We start from the raw sequence: 19701 nt of genomic DNA on the forward strand, positions 1-19701 counted from the left end.
TGTTTTACTTAAGTGTTACATTTTAATATTGCAAAAAAACTTTATTAGTTTCTGGTCTGCAACAATAGGAAGCTGCAACATATCTTTTCTGGAGTTGGTGGCTCTCCATATAGATATGAAAGTCTATCTATGGACTGGCATTTCTAAGAGATTATAGGGGGAGGAGTTAATTTCCTGTGGTTTTGAAAAGATTAGGGCTGCAGCTTTAATTGATTTAACCAGTAGATCAGTCAACTAACACTTTAGCTGGGAAACTAGTCTGGGCTAATTTTAATTGGTGAGAACACATTTTAATTGGTGAGACTGAGAGAACAATTTTCATACCTTGTATTTAGCCATTTACTGCTGGGAACTCAGTTGTCAAAATTGAGAATTCTGTTTATTGTTTTCCTTCAAGGTCATTCTAGATGACAGTATGATCAATGTGGCAACAATAGCATCTTCACGATATGTAGGCCCTCTCAAGGCGCGAGTTGATGAATGGCAAAAGCAACTCTCTTTATTCAGTCAGACGTTGGTGAGTGTCACCTTATTTAAAAACATGCTCATTGCCTTTAGTGTTAGCAATAAAAGAGGAAAAGTAATCTTGGAATATGTTACTGTTTCTTAGAAGTTACCCTTTACCTTTGACAAGAGAGTGTTCAAATATCAACTTGGTGATAGTAACATACCTGGGTAGGAAGGATTATTGATGATCATGTAATTCATATCCATCTATAGAAGCAATATTGATTCTTTATGGTTTATTCAGTAATGGCCTGCAAAAGTATGTAAGTAGGACAGCAACAGTGTTTGCAAAAGACACTGAATTATTTAAATCTGCGAAGAGTTAACAGAAAAGTGTGAAAGTGCTATTTGGAGATGATACTGAAGTGGGAGCTGCAGCTCAGCATTGATGTTTGCAGGGTTTGGGGGGAGAATCATCCCAATTTTACTTATTAAATATGGTATTCAGATTTATTTAATTTTTTTTGCTTCTACAAATTACTTGTATGTTGTTGGAGGAATGATGAATAGTACTTCTTTAAAAACATCAATATAGCATACTGCAGCCTTCAAAAAGGATACCAGAATAGAAGAGATTATTTAGGAACAGGATAGAAATGTGTTCCAGAGAACAACAACACCTTGACATTCTTGTAATTGTCTTTATTGGCCTGATCCACTACCCCCTGTGTGATGTAGGAAGAATGGCTGACATGCCAGAGGAACTGGCTCTATCTGGAAAGCATTTTCAGTGCTCCTGATATTCAAAGGCAGCTGCCTGCAGAAGCAAAGATGTTCCTGCAGGTGGACAAGTCCTGGAAAGAAATTATGAGAAAAGTTAATCGTCTGCCTAATGCCCTCCGAGCAGCTACTCAGCCAGGTATTAATAGATCTAAAATTTGTATTATGCTTGACCATAACAAAACAATGTTATGTATAGCTGGAAAATGCAAATTACACCTACTGTATCTTAAGCTTGTAGTATGATTTCAAAAGCCATGTGCTGCAATGCCTGAGGCCCATACAAACACACACACACCTCTCGGGTTGTCCCTCTGAATTCATATTTCATTTGACTGACACTTATGTATTGCTTAATGTAGGATCTATTTCCAGGGTTTATTTTATTCCTGCCATTTTGTTTTCTTCGCTTATATGCAACTTTCTTCTGACTTTTTGGCCTGGTTCGCACATAACACTAAGCCATGGTTTGTTTAACAAAGCATGAGTTAACTACAAGTTGTCCCACAGATTGTCCAACAAACCGTGGCTTGTTTCTCCAAGGTTTGGCTTGTTTTCCAGCTGTTCCGACACTTGTGCCTTTGTAGCTTAAACAGCTGGTTTTCAAAGATAGTATATAAAGTTGGAAGCTTTTCTATACAGTGGTACCTCGGGTTACATACGCTTCAGGTTACAGACTCCGCTAACCCAGAAATATTAACTCGGGTTAAGAACTTTGTTTCAGGATGAGAACAGAAATTGTGCAGCAGTGGCGCAGCGGCAGCAGGAGGCCCCATTAGCTAAAGTGGTGCTTCAGGTTAAGAACAGTTTCAGGTTAAGAACAGACCTCTAGAACGAATTAAGTTCTTAACCCGAGGTACCACTGTATATTACAAACCATCTTTTCCTTTTTTCCTCCCAATAAACACACACACTCTCTATTTTCACTGTGCAAGCTTATTAAATTATTGTTTCTGCAGAGGTGGTGAATGTATGGCAAGCCTTCCTCTTGTACCTAAAGACAGGAAACACAGGTCTTTGTCCATTAGACATCCCCCCCCATCCGTTTCCTGCCTTGGCCTGGAGCAGTTGTTTTTCATTCCTTCTTGCTGTCTACTCCTTGTTAGGTTTGTTACACATTCCATTTTCACTCTGCAAGTTTATTAATTATTGTTTCTTTGATACAGGCCTTTTAGAGTCCTTCCAGAATAACAATGCACTTCTTGATCAAATTCAGAAGTGCCTGGAAGCTTATTTGGAATCTAAGAGAGTAATCTTCCCCAGGTTAGTTAAGAATCAATAAGAATATAATTAAACCATCTACACTCTGGGTGATATCCAACTGCAATGTCCAATGGATTCTGCTACCACAATAAGATCTTCCCTTCCTCTCCTACCCATGAAGCAACACTCAGGGCTAGGGGACTCCCTGGAGCAGATTTGTATGGGGTGGGGGGAGGCTGCTACAGGGAGGAAGAGAGAAAAGGGAATGTTGGATGTTGCATAAATCTTTATTCAGTATAATCTTAGAGGTGCAATCCCATCAGAATTAAGCACATTTGAATCCCATAGACTTACATGGAAGTGTTAAGTCTTAACTTTGGATGGATCTTATTTGTAGCTTTTTGATTTAAACCACGGTTGTTAAACCTGTGGCTCTACAGATGTTTTTGAACTCCAGTTCCCATCATAGGCCATCCTGGCTAGGGCTGATGGGAGTTGAAGTCCAGCAACATCTAAAGGGCCACATATTCCCCACCCTTGATTTAAACCAGGGAATAATGCAAGTTCTCTCTTGGAAGTTGTGTGTGTCCAGGTGGGTTTGGCGCCTCTTGAGGGAAGGAACTTTGTAGCTTCAAAGGAAGTGGTTGGCTTTCACTTCCCTTGAAGCACTTCCTGTCTTCACCTAGAGCAGATCACCTGAATGCATTTCTTATATCCTATCTCCTCCTACTCAGGTTTGGATTTGTGCTATTTCACTGTTCATGTCTGTAGTGGGCAAGGAAGGTCCTTTGTCATCATTTTCGCCTCAAGCTTTTCTTAAGTTCCTATATTTATTTATTGAAACCGCTGTTATTTTTCTGTTGATTATCTGTCTGTTTTATAGTTTCAAGTCTTCTACTTCCTCATCATGCTCCTCTTGGTTTTAGTCCCACTTATTCCCTGCCCATGACTCTTTTGTTACTGTGCTTGTTGAAATAGTGCACAGCTTAATTACTTAATCCACAGGCTTTTAAAAATACATATATAGAAAAGCATGTTTTACAGAAATGAATGAAATTGCTTTAAGACAAATTAAGTCTGCTGCCTCAAATTATGCTCACAACTTCAGTGTAGAATATATTTTGAAATTTAGCAGATGAAAATACTTCTGAAAAAATAGTTGCATTTTTAATACTTTCAAAATTATCTACAAACAGATTTTACTTTTTATCCAATGATGAGCTCTTGGAGATTTTGGCTCAGACTCGCAATCCTCAAGCTGTTCAGCCTCACTTAAGGAAGTGCTTTGATTCAATCGCTAAACTAGAATTTGCCTATATGGCTCCAGCTGAAGGAGAAGAAAAGGTTCTTACCAATGATATTTTAGCAATGCTGTCACCAGAAGGTGAGAGGGTAAGCAATTATTTAACTCAAGCAAAATGCCTGTGTGTGTGTGTGTGAGAGAGAGAGAGAGAGGGAGAGGAAGAGTATTGCTCCTCTGTATGTAATGCATACACATTATGATAAGATGAATTTTATGACTTGAGCAAGCAGCATAACAGTGTGTGCTTCTGAATCACTCCGCTTTTATTCCACCCTGCCTGGGGCTGTGAGCAGCAAACCTTGATTTAGCATGATGTGTGAACCAGTCCTTGTGGTTTTTCTCCGAATAAACCATAAGTAGTAAACTTAAGAATCAACCTTACCTTCCGCTCAAGGTTTTTTTTGGCAAGAAGCAAACCACAAGTTTCATTGATTGTTGCTCGCAGGGCAGAGCAAAACAGGAACATCATTTTTGTTTATGATAAGCCATAACCCATAGTTTGCCATGATGGTTTATGGAACCAGCTCACTGATCAACTCCCACCCCGAAACCTATGTCCCCACTGAGGAAGAACGTGCGGATCCAGAATTGGCCTCCACAGTCACCTACTCACTCACTGTTAAGACCGTGGTCATGGAAGACGATCTTACTCGGCTATGAGTGATCGCCAAAGAAGAAGAAGAGGACACTCCTGTAGAATCTGTGTCTGTGACCCAGGCAGCCTAGGGTCAAGTGTAGGGGAAGGTTTACCTGTCAGTGCAGTGCCATCTCCATGTCCAACATTTTAGTTTTTCCCATAGGAGAGAATGGCAAAAGTTCACTTGTGCTGGATAAAGTAAGTAAACCTACACCCTGTCCTTAGCAACCCCTGCTTTGGATATCCTCTCTTCATAGCTCCCCCTCTTTGTCTGCATAGCCCCATCTTGGATTCAATTTATTGGTTGCACCAGAATACTGTGAAATGTGGGAGAGTTTCCTCTTGCTTTCAGTTCTGCTCAGTTCACTACCTGATAGTTGCGATGTCCTGCGGCATCCCCTGGGCTCGGGGCCCAGTGTGGTGTAACCAGTTGCGCTGCCTTAAATCCACCCCTGTTCAAAGTGCCACAGAAAGTAATAGAGGAGGGGAAACTAGGAGGGGAAAAAGGAGCAAATTGGGCAAAATGGGTGACGACATTCTTTAAGGCAAAGAGGACCTAGGAGAGACAGATAAACAGGAAAAGGTTGATGGATTTCTGGGAAAGAAAGCCCCAGTAGTGAGCCATGAGATGGAGAATGGGGGCAGGGTGTGATAATAAAATTGCAAATAACCTGAGAAACTGATGAGGCAGATGCTGATTAAAAGAAAATGTTTGCAGTTCTGAGGGCTTTTTAAAAGGAAGAAACTTGATGCAGACCCCAAAAAAATCTAGAATGGTTAAAAGAGAGTTGGAGTCTAAGCACATATCAGAGAGAAGACAGCAGTATTATTATTATTATTATGAAGTCTGGAGACCAATGGTAGAATATCTACATTGCCTATTGTCAGGGAACTGCCATCGCAGCCAGGAGTGGAGGAAGGGCTCCCAAGCGATGCCGGAGAAGGTCCCAGCAGGAAAGGAGGGGACTCAGCGACCGGGGAAGGGAATCAGCGTTACACCAGGGAGAAAGGCGGGCAGAGGCGGGCTTCGGAGAGTTGGCTCCAGGACTCTTCACCAGAGACTAGCGAGGAGAGTACGGGTCCTCCACTGCCCACACCCATCCTGCGCAGAAGACTTCCGCGCAGGGAGGCTAGGCGGAGACTACCGTCAAGGAACTTTTATGTTGGAAGAAATTCAGGAAACGCCCACTGACGGATTCTGCCAGTGACTGAGACAGACGCGGAATCAGGACTGTTCAGCCAGGGAAAGGTTTATCCAGGCAACCTCGCCGAGAGTGGCGGCAACTTATGCACGAGCAACCCCCCAATTCCCATTACACCTATCTATTCATGTGATTTAAAAAATTTAAATCTAGTTTGAAAGTATTATGAAGTACACAATTTGATGAATGTAATAGAATGGTGTAGTAATGATTTATTGGTACCTAAGAAGATTAACTATTTAAAGTAATTTTCAGTGTTTATAATTCACGGTATAGGATTATTAGTGTTACCTATATATTTGAAATAATAAAAATATATTCCGTAAAGGTTTTTGTAATGACTGTTCATTGTGTCTTTAATCAGTTAAGGAGAAATCAGTTAAAAAAGCACTAAGTTACCCTCATAGTAAGTGCAAGATTTGCCTTTCTAGGTTGGCTTAGGGAAAGGACTTAAAGCCAGAGGAAATGTTGAAGACTGGCTTGGTAAAGTTGAAGAAGCAATGTTCGCTTCCCTTCGACGCCTGAGCAAAGCTGCCATTGCTGATTATCAGACAAAGGAGAGAGTACATTGGGTTGTCGCTGGACATCCTTCTCAGGTAACCAGGCTCAGTTACTGCTTTATGGTGGTGGTTGGGGGGGGGGCAGGGAGCTTTAATTCTTTGTCTTGAGGCCATACTGGTTATGGGCTTAAAGTTCAATATATCTCCAAAGTATCTTCTACTTGGAGCTTACCTGGTTACTTTATGCTGCTGCTTTTATACTGAACCAGAGCTGGGAACCATTTGACACAGACTAAGACTATCACCTTCCTGCATGAGCCCTCTTGAAATCAATGGGAGCCATGCAAAATAGTTGTTCAACAAGAGCACCAAGCAGGAAGATGCTTGTGGAACATAAATTCGAAGTGGATTTATGTAACAAAAGGAGGAGCACAGTGTTAATGAAAGCAGTTCTCATCTGTGGATGCCTCTACCTTTATTCTGCCTTGTTTTTGCTTTGTTTTTACACAGGTCGTGCTGACCATTTCTCAGCTCATGTGGTGCCGTGATCTGACTCAGTGTTTAGAAGGAGAGGAACAGGATCATTTAGAAGCTTTGGAAGAATTTGAAAAGGAAAACTTTGACGTTAGTGTTCATACCGGGGGTGGGGGGATTTTTTTTAAAAACTGATCATAGGGAGCTGTTTGACATAATTTTAAAAGGCAAATTAACTGTCCCGGGTAGCAGGTTCCACATGAGAGCGCAACCCTAACTGCCCTCTCATGTTGAGGAGTGAAGGGTTTTTTGGATTGGGGGCCCTTGAGAGGCAATGGCTTGACCTCCCCCACCACGCCCGAGAATAGGGATGTGCTTTGGCAGTGGGGAGGTACGGGCAAATAGTGAGAGGGGGCTGAGTGGAGTGTGCAGTGATACAGGTGGAACACATGGTTAGAAAGGGTGGGGGTAATGGAGGAACGAGGAGGGGACATTGGGAGCTGGCCATGATGCTGCTCAGGCAGACGCTGCATAGGTTTCCACCTGCTAGCCTCTGCTGGTGGAGAGAAGTGCCGCTGGTGGGGATAGGGGCCCTAATGTTGCAGCACAACTGCCCTGGTCAGTCTGGTACTCTCCTGTCTCCTGCTGCTCCCTGGCTGTGGTTAGGATCTCTCTGTCTATTGCAGCAAAACCAGCACTGTCTTGTGGCACCTTAAAGATGAACAAATGTATTATGGCAGGGGTTGGCAAGGCTACCTCGCCTGGGCCGGTTCACTCCTGTGGAGATCGGATTTGCGCAGATGTGATTTCCGGCACCGCAGAAGCAAGTCCCTGCTCCGCACTGCGCCGGTTTAGCACAGCATGCGGGGGTTCGTCGAGCGGTCTGCTTGGTTCGGGGGCCGTTTAAACGACCCCCGTGGGCCACTTGTGGCCCATGGACCACAGGTTGCCTACCCCTGTATTATGGCATACAGTTTTTATGCCATCAGATTCATACAGTGGTATCCTGAGTTTCTGGTATGTGTGTACACACACACACACACACACACACACACACACACACCTTGCAATGGGTTAGCCAGTTAACACACAAAGTATGATTAAACTCAGTTCTCCTGGATAATGCCTTTTTACCACAAGACACCTTTTATCGGTTTAGTGCCCACGTGTGATATTTTTAGTGCAAAGTACAGTAATGTCGGGTGATGATTCAAAAAATACGTATTTTTCATTCCGAAACTATTCTTCCAAATTGGCTCTTGGCTCAAAGAGCCATTGACTTATTCAGAATAACAACACTTTATCTTTCCATAACATTTAATCTCTTTCAATATTCTGTTCCTCTCATTCCTAAATATGTAAGTGCTGACTTTTCTTTGAAATTGTTCTTCCCGTCTGTTGCTGTTGTCTGTTTTTCTCCGGTTAGGGCTTCTTTCTACTTCCCAGACAGTAAGGGGTCATATTGTGAATGTGATATCAAACCACTATGCCAGTCAATCTGAGTTGGCTATGTCCTGACATCACAGATAGCTAACAAAGCCTGTTCAGAGTGACAGCAGTGCTTCCTTAATAGGTGTTGCAATGATCTTTAAAAAAATGGTCGAAATAGGATTAACACGGGGCTGGCTTTTCCAGTAGGCAGAGTGAGTTTGGCCACCCCTTGTGATAGAAGTTGGACACGGAGTGATGGCAGGATGTTGGAAGACAGCTTGCCTGTACCTCCTAAGCTGGTCTGCTGATCTCAGGAGGATGCTGTCATATCATTCAGCTGCTAATCCAGTCATCTTCTATTTCTGAAATGGGGGCAGCATCTTGTCCTTTGCCTTGGGCAGTAAAATGTTTTTACCTGACCCCGGATGCACTTGCCACTGCTGACGAAAATATTCATAACCACCTTCTCCCCCTTTTGGAACAAATCTACTTACATTAGCAGTAGATACAGCACTTTTATTTTGAAACGTTACTGTCTTGAGTAAAATAGCAAAATGTTTCCTAACATTGTATTTCTTCTCCTTTCATAGAGATTAAATGCATTGGCTTCACTAGTTCGTGGCATCCTTCCCAAGCTCCACAGAAACATCATAACAGCACTCATAACTATAGATGTGCATGCAAGAGACATTGTTACCGAACTTGTAAAGCAGAAGGTACATTAAATTTTTTTAATGATATTTGTGCAGTTACAATTTTAAACATATATTCTCTAATAAACATTGTATATTCTCTGTAAAGGTAGATTCTGTTGACAACTTTGATTGGCAAAGGCAACTGCGTTACTATTGGGACCTGGACCTGGATAACTGTGTAGCTAGAATGGCTTTATCCCAGTACACTTATGCCTACGAATACTTGGGTGCATGTCCAAGATTAGTGATAACCCCACTCACGGTAAGACCTTGCCCTCAACCTCATGCATGTAGTATGAAATGCAAGCGAAAACTGGAACTTTCTGTTAGATACTGCTAACAAATAGTGTTCACCTTTACATAACATTGCTTTTAAAAACTGTTCTGTATAGACATATAAACATGTGTTACAGCATCATGTACACTTATGGGGGGGAAAGGTATTGCAGGGATAAGTTGTCAACTCAGGATTACCTTTCTCTAGGGCTGTAGACTAATAATAGTTTTTAAGAGATTTGAAGGTGACACAGTAGAGACATCATTGTCCGTGGAACTAATTTCTGTTGCTTCACTAGTATGTCTGTTCAGCCTGCTCTTGCAGGTTTGTGAAGCACAGCAAATAGCTTGGAAGCCCGTTTTGACCAGTAAGATGGTGAGGTCACAAAATAAGTGAATTAGTGGAATCAGGGCTTCTTCATGTCTCCTTCAACTCTCCACAAAAGCAGCCCCCACCTATAGCTGAACAATGCACAAAATTTTGAACAAAGTTAACCATCTCATATTAAATTATGATTTGAACAAGCTCTAAATATTATTATTTATTTGAATTAACTCTTTTTTTGCTATTATTATTTAAGCTTGTTGGTTGCTTTTTATACAAAAAGGTCTGCAAGTGACTTATAACTTATTTAAAAACAGCAGTAGAAAGCTACAGCACTACACTTACAGCAAACAAAACAATCTATCTAAAATCTGTCTAAAGTGTGGGTAAAAGGTACATTTTTACCTGGTCCTGAAAGCCTGTCACTGAAGGTGCATGAATCCTGAGCAGTTTCAGCACTGTTCAACAGTAAATTCAGAAATTTCAGCTGGTTCACAATGCCACTCTCTGATTGCTGAGGTGTTTAAGTCAGAATCTTCATATCCAGCTTTTTTAAAGACCAGCACTTGTTACCAGTTTAATGTCAGGCCCAATTCAAGGTATTGGGTTTGGCAAAAACAAAACAAAAAACACCCCCCACCTCTGAATGGGCTGGACTAGGATTATCTCTTGGATGTTTGGTTCACATCCTCAGATGTTCCTCCTAATTTACATGGTGTTGCAATGTAGAGGCAAGAGTCATAAAGCTTTCTGGTGGTCCAGAAGTCATTTGGCACACCATGATCTATAGTGACTTAGGATTGTACATTATTGATAGAAAGTATGTGGAAATAGCTTCTACTGGTGTTGTGCCATATGTCAGATGTCTTCAGTCAATTATGTTCCCAATGGCTGAGCTTTTTTTTAGTGATCTAATTCATACGTACTAAAGCTATTAGCTTTTAGGAGCGGAATGTGCAAACTGTTGAAGATTATACTGCAGTACAATTGTGTTATTTTAATTAGGACATAATTTCATAGCACTGTTCAGTGTCTATGCATATGTAACTTTCTACACTTTGACTCAGGATCGCTGCTACCTCTGCCTTATGGGAGCATTGCAACTTGACCTCGGTGGAGCCCCAGCTGGACCTGCTGGCACTGGCAAAACAGAAACTACCAAAGACCTCGCAAAAGCGCTTGCCATCCAGTGTGTTGTATTTAACTGTTCAGATGGCTTGGATTACAAGGTATGGAGCATGATATGTGAACACCTTTATTGTTCTGTTGCATTTCGTGTTAATGGAGCTGATGAAGTTCCTGCAATTTGTAATTTCCATTAACAAATAATATTTTCAGACACTGCAATAACCTTTGGATGCTGAGCTCATGGTTGGTGTAAAGTATGGGATTATGAGAGGAAATATAATCTGTGCTTAAAAAAACCCAGTAGGACTGTACCACCAATGACTGTTGGCAAGATGACTGTAATGGAATAGTGTCTTCACAACCAACACTGCCCTTACTAATAAACTAACTAGCAACTGTTGCATCTTTTGAGGATATATCCCAAATGAAATTCCCTGGGCACCCAGCTATGTTGCACATGGCACACTGGACTTAGGGTAGCTATTTTGATTGGCTCATGGTCCTCTCTTCCCTCGCTTCTCCATAACCAGGCAGGCTGCAGGTGTAGAGAGACACAACAAACTAGCATTAAAGCAGGATACAGCATTCAGATGTAGCAATAAGCCACAGTTAACTGAAGCAGAGATTAGCCAAGCTAACTTCAAATCCCGGTTTGTTGGCCACAAGTATGGTTTGTGAGCTTGGTCACCTTCAGGTGTGCAGCTAAGCCATATTTAAGCTACACAAACCACAACAATGATATTTTGTCTGAGTCATTATGGTTATTTTTATGTTTGATGATTTACAGATCTCATCATACCATTGTAGTAAATGGTATAACTATATCAGTTTTAGAGCAGAATTATATAGTATTTGGTTCATGCCTTGCACTACCAGAAGGAGAGAACTGAGGACATATAACCCAGTGCTTGTTAGCAACAGAGATACACTCCTTTTACTCTATGCCTTAAGAGTTTATTGCCTGAAATCACAGCTTTTGGAGAGAGATAACTGAGACATGTTAACTAGGATGAACTATTGTTCCAGATGATGGGACGTTTCTTCAGCGGCTTGGCGCAATCTGGAGCATGGTGCTGCTTTGACGAATTCAACCGAATTGATATTGAAGTTCTATCTGTTATTGCTCAACAGTTGATAACCATTAGGAATGCTAAAGCTGCTAAGGTAATTTCTGTGTTTTCTGGATAACAGAAGCTCTGTTTCATGGTCTTAATAATTTTCACAATGTAATATTGTTCTTAAATTGTTCTTTCAAACAGCTCTCTCGGTTTATGTTTGAGGGACGTGAAATAAAATTGGTGATGACTTGTGCAGCCTTCATTACAATGAATCCCGGCTATGCTGGAAGGACAGAATTACCTGACAATCTGAAAGCACTTTTCAGGCCATTTTCAATGATGGTTCCTAACTATGCTTTGATTGCTGAGGTACCTTTTAATATATATGATTATGCAGAAAGTGTTTGAGAGCAGAAAATTACATGGGAATAACGAACTGGAACAGTTGTCTTTAAGGGGGCCGATAGTTGAACATCCTTGGAAAAACCACCCCAGGATCTCTTTTTCATACTTCTATTATTATGTCTTCTTTGCAACAGTTAGTTTACGCACTAGGGCATGGGTAGGCAAACTAAGGCCCGGGGACCAGATTCGGCCCAATCGCCTTCTAAATCCAGCCCATGGACAGTCCGGGAATCACTGTGTTCTTACATGAGTAGAATGTGTGCTTTTATTTAAAAGGCATCTCTGGGTTATTTGTGGGGCATAGGAATTCATTCATTTCCCCCCCTTCAAAATATAGTCTGCCCCCCCACAAGGTCTGAGGGACAGTGGACCGGCCCCCTGCTGAAAAAGTTTGCTGACCCCTGCACTAGGGGGAGCACTAACCCACATCATTACACTCAGGTAGAAATACCTTTCAGATAAGACCAATGGTTCCATCTCAGCTGCATATTGTTGAGCCTTCTCTTGGAGTCACATTGTACACTTACTGATGCTCTGCTGATAGTTAAACTTTCTTTTATTTTGTAAGAACACACCACATACCTTTTTTGTACTTTAGGTTATTTTGTATTCAGAAGGATTTGAATCAAGTAAAACACTTGCAAGAAAGATGACTCAGATGTACAAACTGTGTAGTGAGCAGCTTTCTCAACAGGACCACTATGATTTTGGAATGAGAGCTGTCAAATCTGTTTTGGTCATGGCTGGGTAAGAATCTGCATACTGCATGAGCTATAATTTTAATTTGGATATTCACTTATCAACATGCCCAACATAAAAACATTTTATTTACTTACCCAACTTAGAAATATATACATCTTATTTGTTGGTCCTATTTGTTTTAAATAAAAAACTGCCGCACTACTACTACTGTATCTAAATTTTATAATTTTTTGCAGATATGGTCTGTTAAAAATTTAAAGTTCTTTGTGGCATTAAAGCTCTAGCACTGATTGTTTCTCTTAATTTCTGAGATAAACCTCTGTGGACTGTATATGTGAAAATATCTTGATGCTGCAGGAAATGAGACTGCTCCTGGTTATGTGGAGCTAGAGATGGGGTGGGGCAGGGAGATAAATTTGTTCACGTTTTAATGTGAACCTATTTAATCTACATGCTCTAAACCAATACATAAACTGAAATGCAGTTATTTTTCCATAGTTGCATTCCTGCAAATTTAATGATGCAGTTCTCCAACCAAAATATGCATACCAATTTTTTAAAAATAAATTTTATTGGTAATCATAATGCTGTTAATATATGCTAAAAAATGTTTCTATAATTGTAGGTCACTAAAGAGGGAGAATCCGAATCTGAATGAGGATGTTGTATTAATAAGAGCATTACGAGATTCCAACCTTCCAAAATTTCTTACAGATGATGCTGTTTTGTTCAGGTACATTTCTTAGTAAATTAGTGTTTTCTTTAATTAATTGCAGAATCTTTATTTTTCCATAAGTGAATATGATTCTTCCGTTATTTCCAGTAGGGATGCTATAAGATAATCATTAAATGACAATAGAAATTAACTACACAACAATTTTCAACAGTTTGCATACTTAAACTTACTTGTTTATAACATAAAAAATGTCCTTGACATCTGATGGGAGGGTGTTCCACAGGGCGGGCGTCACTACCGAGAAGGCCCTCTGCCTGGTTCTTTGTAACCTCACTTTTCGCAGTGAGGGAACTGCCAGGAGGCCCCACAGAGCTGGACCTCAGTGATGGAGGTGGAGATGCTCCTTCAGGTATACTGGGCCGAGGCCATTTAGGGCTTTAAAGGTCAGCACCAACACTTTGAATTGTGCTCAGAAACATACTAGGAGCCAATGTAGGTCCTTCAGAACCTGTGTTGTATGGTCTCGGCGGCCACTCCCAGTCACCAGTCTAGCTGCCACATCCTGGATTAATTGTAGTTTCTGGGTCACCTTCAAAGGTAGCCCCACGTAAAGCACATTGCGGTAGTTCAAGCAGGAGATAACTAGAGCATGCACCACTCTGGCGAGGCAGTCTGTAAGCAGGTAGGGTCTCAGCCTGCATACCAGATGGAGCTGTTGTCACAGTTACAAGCGTGCCTTCCTATTTAGCAAGATCTGTTACTCTGCCATCCTGCTGTTTTCATTGTTTAAGTCTACCAAAGGCAGATTCTGCCTTTATTCCAGAGATCAGCTCCAGGTTCCACTGTTCAAATTGTCTTACCGACTTCAGTCGTTCCATCCAAGCAAAAGGAAGAGGACGCTTAATGTTTACATTTCCAGAACCAATGACTCCAGCGAGGCCATATTTGTTTCCTTCAATCAACCCTAGTCTTCCCTCTGAGTAAAGTAGCCCATTCTAACCATCTCCATGCGGCTGAAGGACGATATCACTCCCAAAGAGTGGAAACCTCTGAGAGTAGTATTGCTTACTCCCTAGAGTACAACCATCTCTGCTCTATGGAAAACTGCAGGGTCAGCATGTGGAAGTCAGTCCTACACCTTCCGTACACATCAACAGATGCTACCTTTGGGAGGTCCCTTTCCCCAAAGGCAGCACCTCCCAAATTCAGTCACACTGTACATTGCTGTTGATGTACATTGGTTTTATGCATACTTACTTGCAAGATTGCCCCATCCTGGATCCATGGAAGAAAGGGGGAATTTGAGTTTACTTAGGAATCCCCCTTTCCTGTGGTTCCAGGGTGGGAACAGTCTACTTACCTCCTAGTAAAGGGGAAACCGGTTGATGAAACTGAATATATTGTAGAGTCCACACTGGACAGAATGGGGATTCACAGGTAAGCTCAAATCTGTCTTCTTTGCTGCATAAAATGTGGGTTATTGTTCTGCTTCGTTGTTTAAGTATTGTCTTGAGGGTAGGAGAGATGGGATAGAAATACTTTAATCAAATAAAGCTTTTGCTTTCACTTCTTTCAGTGGGATTATATCTGACCTCTTTCCTGGAGTCATAATACCAGAGCATGACTATGGAACTCTACAGTCAACAATAATAGATGTCATGCTTTCCAAAGGATTACAGGCTGAAGATACCATGGTTCATAAAGTCATACAACTTTTTGAAACAATGCTGGTAAGGCATGGTGTCATGCTCGTTGGACCAACCGGAGGTGGGAAAACTACAGTTTACCAGGTTCTGGCAGATAGCCTTGCAGCGTTGCATGAAGCGGGTGAAGAAAACCCTTTCTACCAGCCTGTTAAAACATATGTTCTGAACCCTAAATCAATTACAATGGGTGAACTATATGGTGAGGTTAACAATTTAACTTTGGAGTGGAAAGATGGCCTGATGGCTCTTAGCGTTCGAGCTGCTGTGGTTGACACCTCTGAAGATCATAAATGGATCATCAGCGATGGACCTGTGGATGCCTTATGGATTGAAAACCTAAACACTGTTTTGGATGATAACAAGATGCTTTGCCTGGCTAACAGCGAAAGAATCAAACTCACACCGTACATTCACATGATGTTTGAGGTACTTTTCTTTCTCAAGTTCAAATGTTTTTTCTAATTCTTCATTCAGTGCATAACTGGAACAAAGATATCACACTATTTATTTGCATCTTTGCTTGTGGCTTTTTAAGTTTATATACTGAAGCAGAAATATGCAATATCCATGACTTTCAGGTGGAAGACTTGAGGGTTGCTTCACCTGCTACAGTTAGCCGATGCGGAATGGTCTACATTGATCCTGAGGAACTGAAGTGGATCCCATATGTGAAGACTTGGATGGCAGGCCTTGAAGACAGAGTAGGTTTTGCAAAAGCACTTTTAAGCAAAAGGGAAAACTTTCAGTGTTCTTTTTAACTGACACCCAACGCTCTGTGGTGCTGAAACCTCACTGGGGCTGTGGACAGGAGGCAAAGGTTGCTTCTTGGAGCAGTATTTTAAAATATATATTTTTAATGCTTCTGGAGGCTTTCAAACATGCTCAGACCCTCTAGTTTCTCAGTGGCTTTGTTTTTGCTCCACTTTGGTCAGCATGGGGCACTGCAATACTGGGGAAAGTGATTTGCAAGCCCATGCACTAAAACCCTGTTCCTGGAGCCCACCACAAACCGAAGAGATGAGACATGACAACAATGTATGGGTTTAAATTAAAAGGTAAAGGGACCCCTGACCATTAGGTCCAGTCGTGACCGACTCTGGGGTTGTGGTGCTCATCTCGCTTTACTGGCCGAGGGAGCTGGCATACAGCTTCCGGGTCATGTGGCCAGCATGACTAAGCCGCTTCTGGCGAACCAGAGCAGCACATGGAAACATTGTTTACCTTCCTGCCAGAGTGGTACCTATTTATCTACTTGCACTTGACATGCTTTCAAACTGCTAGGTTGGCAGGAGCTGGGACTGAACAACAGGAGCTCATCCCGTCGCGGGGATTTGAACTGCCGACCTTCTGATCGGCAAGTCCTGGCCTCTGTGGTTTAACCCACAGTGCCACCCGCGTCCCCTGGGTTTAAATTAGGCCACTGCTTTATTTATTTTCAGGTGTAGGAACCTTGGCTTAGGTCTTGGAAGGTATCCCTCTCATGCCCGACAGGGGCCGAGGATGTGCAGGGCAATCAGGTGTTGTGGGAGGGGACTGGAAAGCATGAACTTACCAAGCCTGCCCTCCCACTTCACCTAGCCGGGAGTTTGACCTATATGCCGCCGCTGTAGGGCCAGTGACCCCCCACAATCAACCCTTTAACAGGCCCTGCAAATGCTGCCGCATAGGGGTGCATCAATATGCTGCCCCTGACTCACAGATAAGACTATGGAATACCGACCAAGGCCTAAAACCATCAAAGTTGTGACGAGATGCTACAGGGAAGGCGAAAGCTGCCAACGCAGGAAAATTCCTTCCTGGTTCTGAATATAGCAACCATCTTACGACCATAGCAGCGCCCGCTGGCCTGTAAAGCAATAGGTTAGCCTGCAAAAGAAGACCATGTTATACGTAGGGAGGGTTGGGCAGGTGAACCTGGAAAGAAAAACAAGTGAGCCTGGGCTGAAGAGCATCGGTCCTTTGCTGGTCCTTGCCCCACCCCCAGCTGGCTGCCCATAGGCCTGCTGAGATGGGGGGCGGAGCAACGGCCTCCCTGTAACAAGGTGGGTGGCTCCCCAGTCCCAGGAGCCCGCACGGTGTCACAAACCCTGCCCATCCAAGGGAGGGGGTGAGGGGGAATTGTATGTTTCACATACGGATTAATATGTCAAATATGCTTTCATTTTAGGAGCTGTACTTACTTCTCAAAGTGGGATAAGATAGTAACTGTGTACAAATATTTATTCTGTTTTTTAGTTCAATGAGGAAACACGAACATACTTGTTTGACTTGTTTTGCCATTATGTTGAAGGCGGCCTGAAATATGTTCACAAAAAGTGTTCGCAAGCTATATCTCAAGTGGACATCAGTAAAGTTACAACTCTCTGCTGTTTACTGGAATCACTGCTCCTTGGGAAGGGAGGTCCCAATATGTCAATGGTATAGCTATTTACGTTACTCCTTGTGTCTGTAGATTATGGGGGAAGACATCAGTATCAATATCCTGTTATTCTTTTAAATAACTATTTCTATATGGGCCTTCAGATGTCTTCTAAAAGTTTGGTAGTTATTTTTCTCTTTGACATCTGGTGGGAGGGCATTCCACAGGGCGGGTGCCACTACCGAGAAGGCCCTCTACCTGGTTCCCTGTAACTTGGCTTCTCGGAGTGAGGGAACTGCCAGAAGGCCCTCGGCCCTGGACCTCAGTGTCTGGGCAGAACGATGGAGATGGATATGCTCCTTCAGGTATACTGTACCGAGGCCGTAATTAAAATCTCAGTTTAAAAATATATTTTTTGATTATCTGAGAAGCATTCTGGGCATCTGACCAGGCATCTGAAACTCCAGCTTGTGGATGAGAGTTCAATAGAATTGTTGCAGCTCAGGTTTCTTAATCATAAATATATTAAATGATAAGCACATCATAAAAACCCTCAAACACGAAAATTTCTAAAATCAAGTTAAATAGAAAATACCATATCTATGTCGCTTATACCTGCTAAGGTATAATAGCATATTATTTTTTAGGAAAGAGAATTTTAAATTTACCTCATTCAGATTACTGGAGTTTTCTGTATGTTAATTTGATATGGGCGAAATAGTACACGTATTTTTTTTAAAAAAGTATTTATTTTCCTTTTCTTCTTTGTACAGGAACAATCTAGGTTAAATTCTCTCGTATGCCAGACTTTTGTTTTCTGTTATTTGTGGTCAGTTGGTGGAAATTTAACAGAGAACTGTTGGGATGGTTTTGATACATTTATAAGACAGCAGTTTGAAGATAACCCCGATGCCAAGGTATGAAGCATACTACATTGCTTACACATTTTCATTTATAGTGACTGTGAGAGCAGCATAATCTGGAAGAGCAGGAAGAATTTTTCTTTGAATACAGCCTGTATAGAGGCACTTCTACAAGTGCTCTTGGAGTCAGACATGCCCCGCAAACAATTCATTTTTTAATTGGGTAGCTAAACCCAATTTTTTGTGGCCTACAAAATTCATTCATGAATTCCAGGTGTGAAGGAATATCCGTGAATCTTCATAACTGGACCCTATGTTTATCACCCATGTCCCTTCTGAGGGAGGTGCAGAGGGTGGCAACACAAGAACAGGCCTTCTCAGTGATGGCTCCTGATTGTGGGAGGCCTTTTAGAGAAAGATATGCCTGGTGCCATCATTATCAGATTTAGGCACCAAGCAAAAACATTCCTGTCCACCCAGGTGTTTGGCTCTTAATCGGGGTTATATATTATGATAGCCTGTGTTAATCTTTTAGCAGGTTGGGGTAGGATTTGTCCTTTTTATTTTATTTAAGGATGGACTCTTTATGTCAATTGTGTTTTAATATCTTTGCGATGAAACTCTGAGGCATTTATGCAATAAGCAACAAATAAATGCAATTAGCAGCAATAACTTCTATTGCGATTCACAATGTGCAGTTTGGGCTCTAACATGGAGTGCCTTTTGAAGGCCTTACACTTCAAAACAAAGCTCCGGTCTTCATGATTGTGAGAAGATGCCCAAGAATTTGTTTATTTGTAAAGTTTCTGTCTTGCCCTTTATTATACAATCGCTGGAGGGTGAAATACAGCTAGTAAAACAGTCATGAAAACAGTCGTTAAAATGCTAAAATTTCTAAAATACAGAAACGGTTTTATATATAACACCCTTCCACCAACCCCTGCTTCTACCTATCACCCCAAGCTAATAATTATCGGCTCCTGTCTTGAAGGAAGAGTAGTCCACAGGTCTAGAAATCAGGGAGAAATTCTGAACAGGGTATGCCTGTATTTGACAAAATAATTCAAAACCCTTATATGCCTGTACAAAGAGAGCTGTTTCCCTAATTTGATACCTATCAAATCTATGCTTCAGGTAAGACCAATCGGCCCTTTTGCCATGTATTCCAACCCTTCTTCCGAGTTCTTGACAAGGATGAATGTCATTTTTTCTTCCTAGCTTCCAACTTCTGGTGATTTGTGGAGTCTTTTCATTGATTTTGAGACAAAGCGACTGGATCCTTGGGAGCGGATTATACCTACATTTAAATACAGTCACACTGTACCATTTTTTGAAATGCTTGTTCCTACCACCGACACTGTGCGCTATGGCTTTCTCATGGAAAAATTGCTAGCTGTCAGACATTCTGTGTTGTTCACAGGGATAACTGGGGTTGGCAAGGTGAGATTTCTTTTGGTTGCTTAACAAAATAGTTGAATCATTTATATAAATCCACAAACATCAAACACACCAAGTTATTAATTAGTAATTT

At 41.7% G+C, this 19701-nt stretch overlaps 1 protein-coding gene across 1 annotated transcript in view; it reads left to right on the top strand.

The window, feature by feature from the left end:
* Nucleotides 1-19701, top strand: part of DNAH6 (dynein axonemal heavy chain 6) — a 119206-nt gene that overhangs the window by 22912 nt on the left and 76593 nt on the right. Inside the window, exons 21-38 of the mRNA XM_053371332.1 lie at nucleotides 398-517; nucleotides 1186-1366; nucleotides 2394-2490; nucleotides 3627-3822; nucleotides 6004-6168; nucleotides 6583-6696; nucleotides 8568-8693; nucleotides 8779-8934; nucleotides 10341-10502; nucleotides 11428-11565; nucleotides 11661-11828; nucleotides 12463-12611; nucleotides 13192-13299; nucleotides 14819-15374; nucleotides 15527-15649; nucleotides 17184-17366; nucleotides 18081-18224; nucleotides 19389-19610. Coding sequence (XP_053227307.1) covers nucleotides 398-517; nucleotides 1186-1366; nucleotides 2394-2490; nucleotides 3627-3822; nucleotides 6004-6168; nucleotides 6583-6696; nucleotides 8568-8693; nucleotides 8779-8934; nucleotides 10341-10502; nucleotides 11428-11565; nucleotides 11661-11828; nucleotides 12463-12611; nucleotides 13192-13299; nucleotides 14819-15374; nucleotides 15527-15649; nucleotides 17184-17366; nucleotides 18081-18224; nucleotides 19389-19610 — 3108 coding nt within the window. The remainder of the gene's footprint in view (nucleotides 1-397; nucleotides 518-1185; nucleotides 1367-2393; nucleotides 2491-3626; nucleotides 3823-6003; nucleotides 6169-6582; nucleotides 6697-8567; nucleotides 8694-8778; nucleotides 8935-10340; nucleotides 10503-11427; nucleotides 11566-11660; nucleotides 11829-12462; nucleotides 12612-13191; nucleotides 13300-14818; nucleotides 15375-15526; nucleotides 15650-17183; nucleotides 17367-18080; nucleotides 18225-19388; nucleotides 19611-19701) is intronic.

The sequence above is a fragment of the Podarcis raffonei genome, chromosome 17 (genome assembly GCF_027172205.1).
Source record: "Podarcis raffonei isolate rPodRaf1 chromosome 17, rPodRaf1.pri, whole genome shotgun sequence".
Taxonomy (NCBI): Eukaryota; Metazoa; Chordata; class Lepidosauria; order Squamata; family Lacertidae; genus Podarcis; species Podarcis raffonei.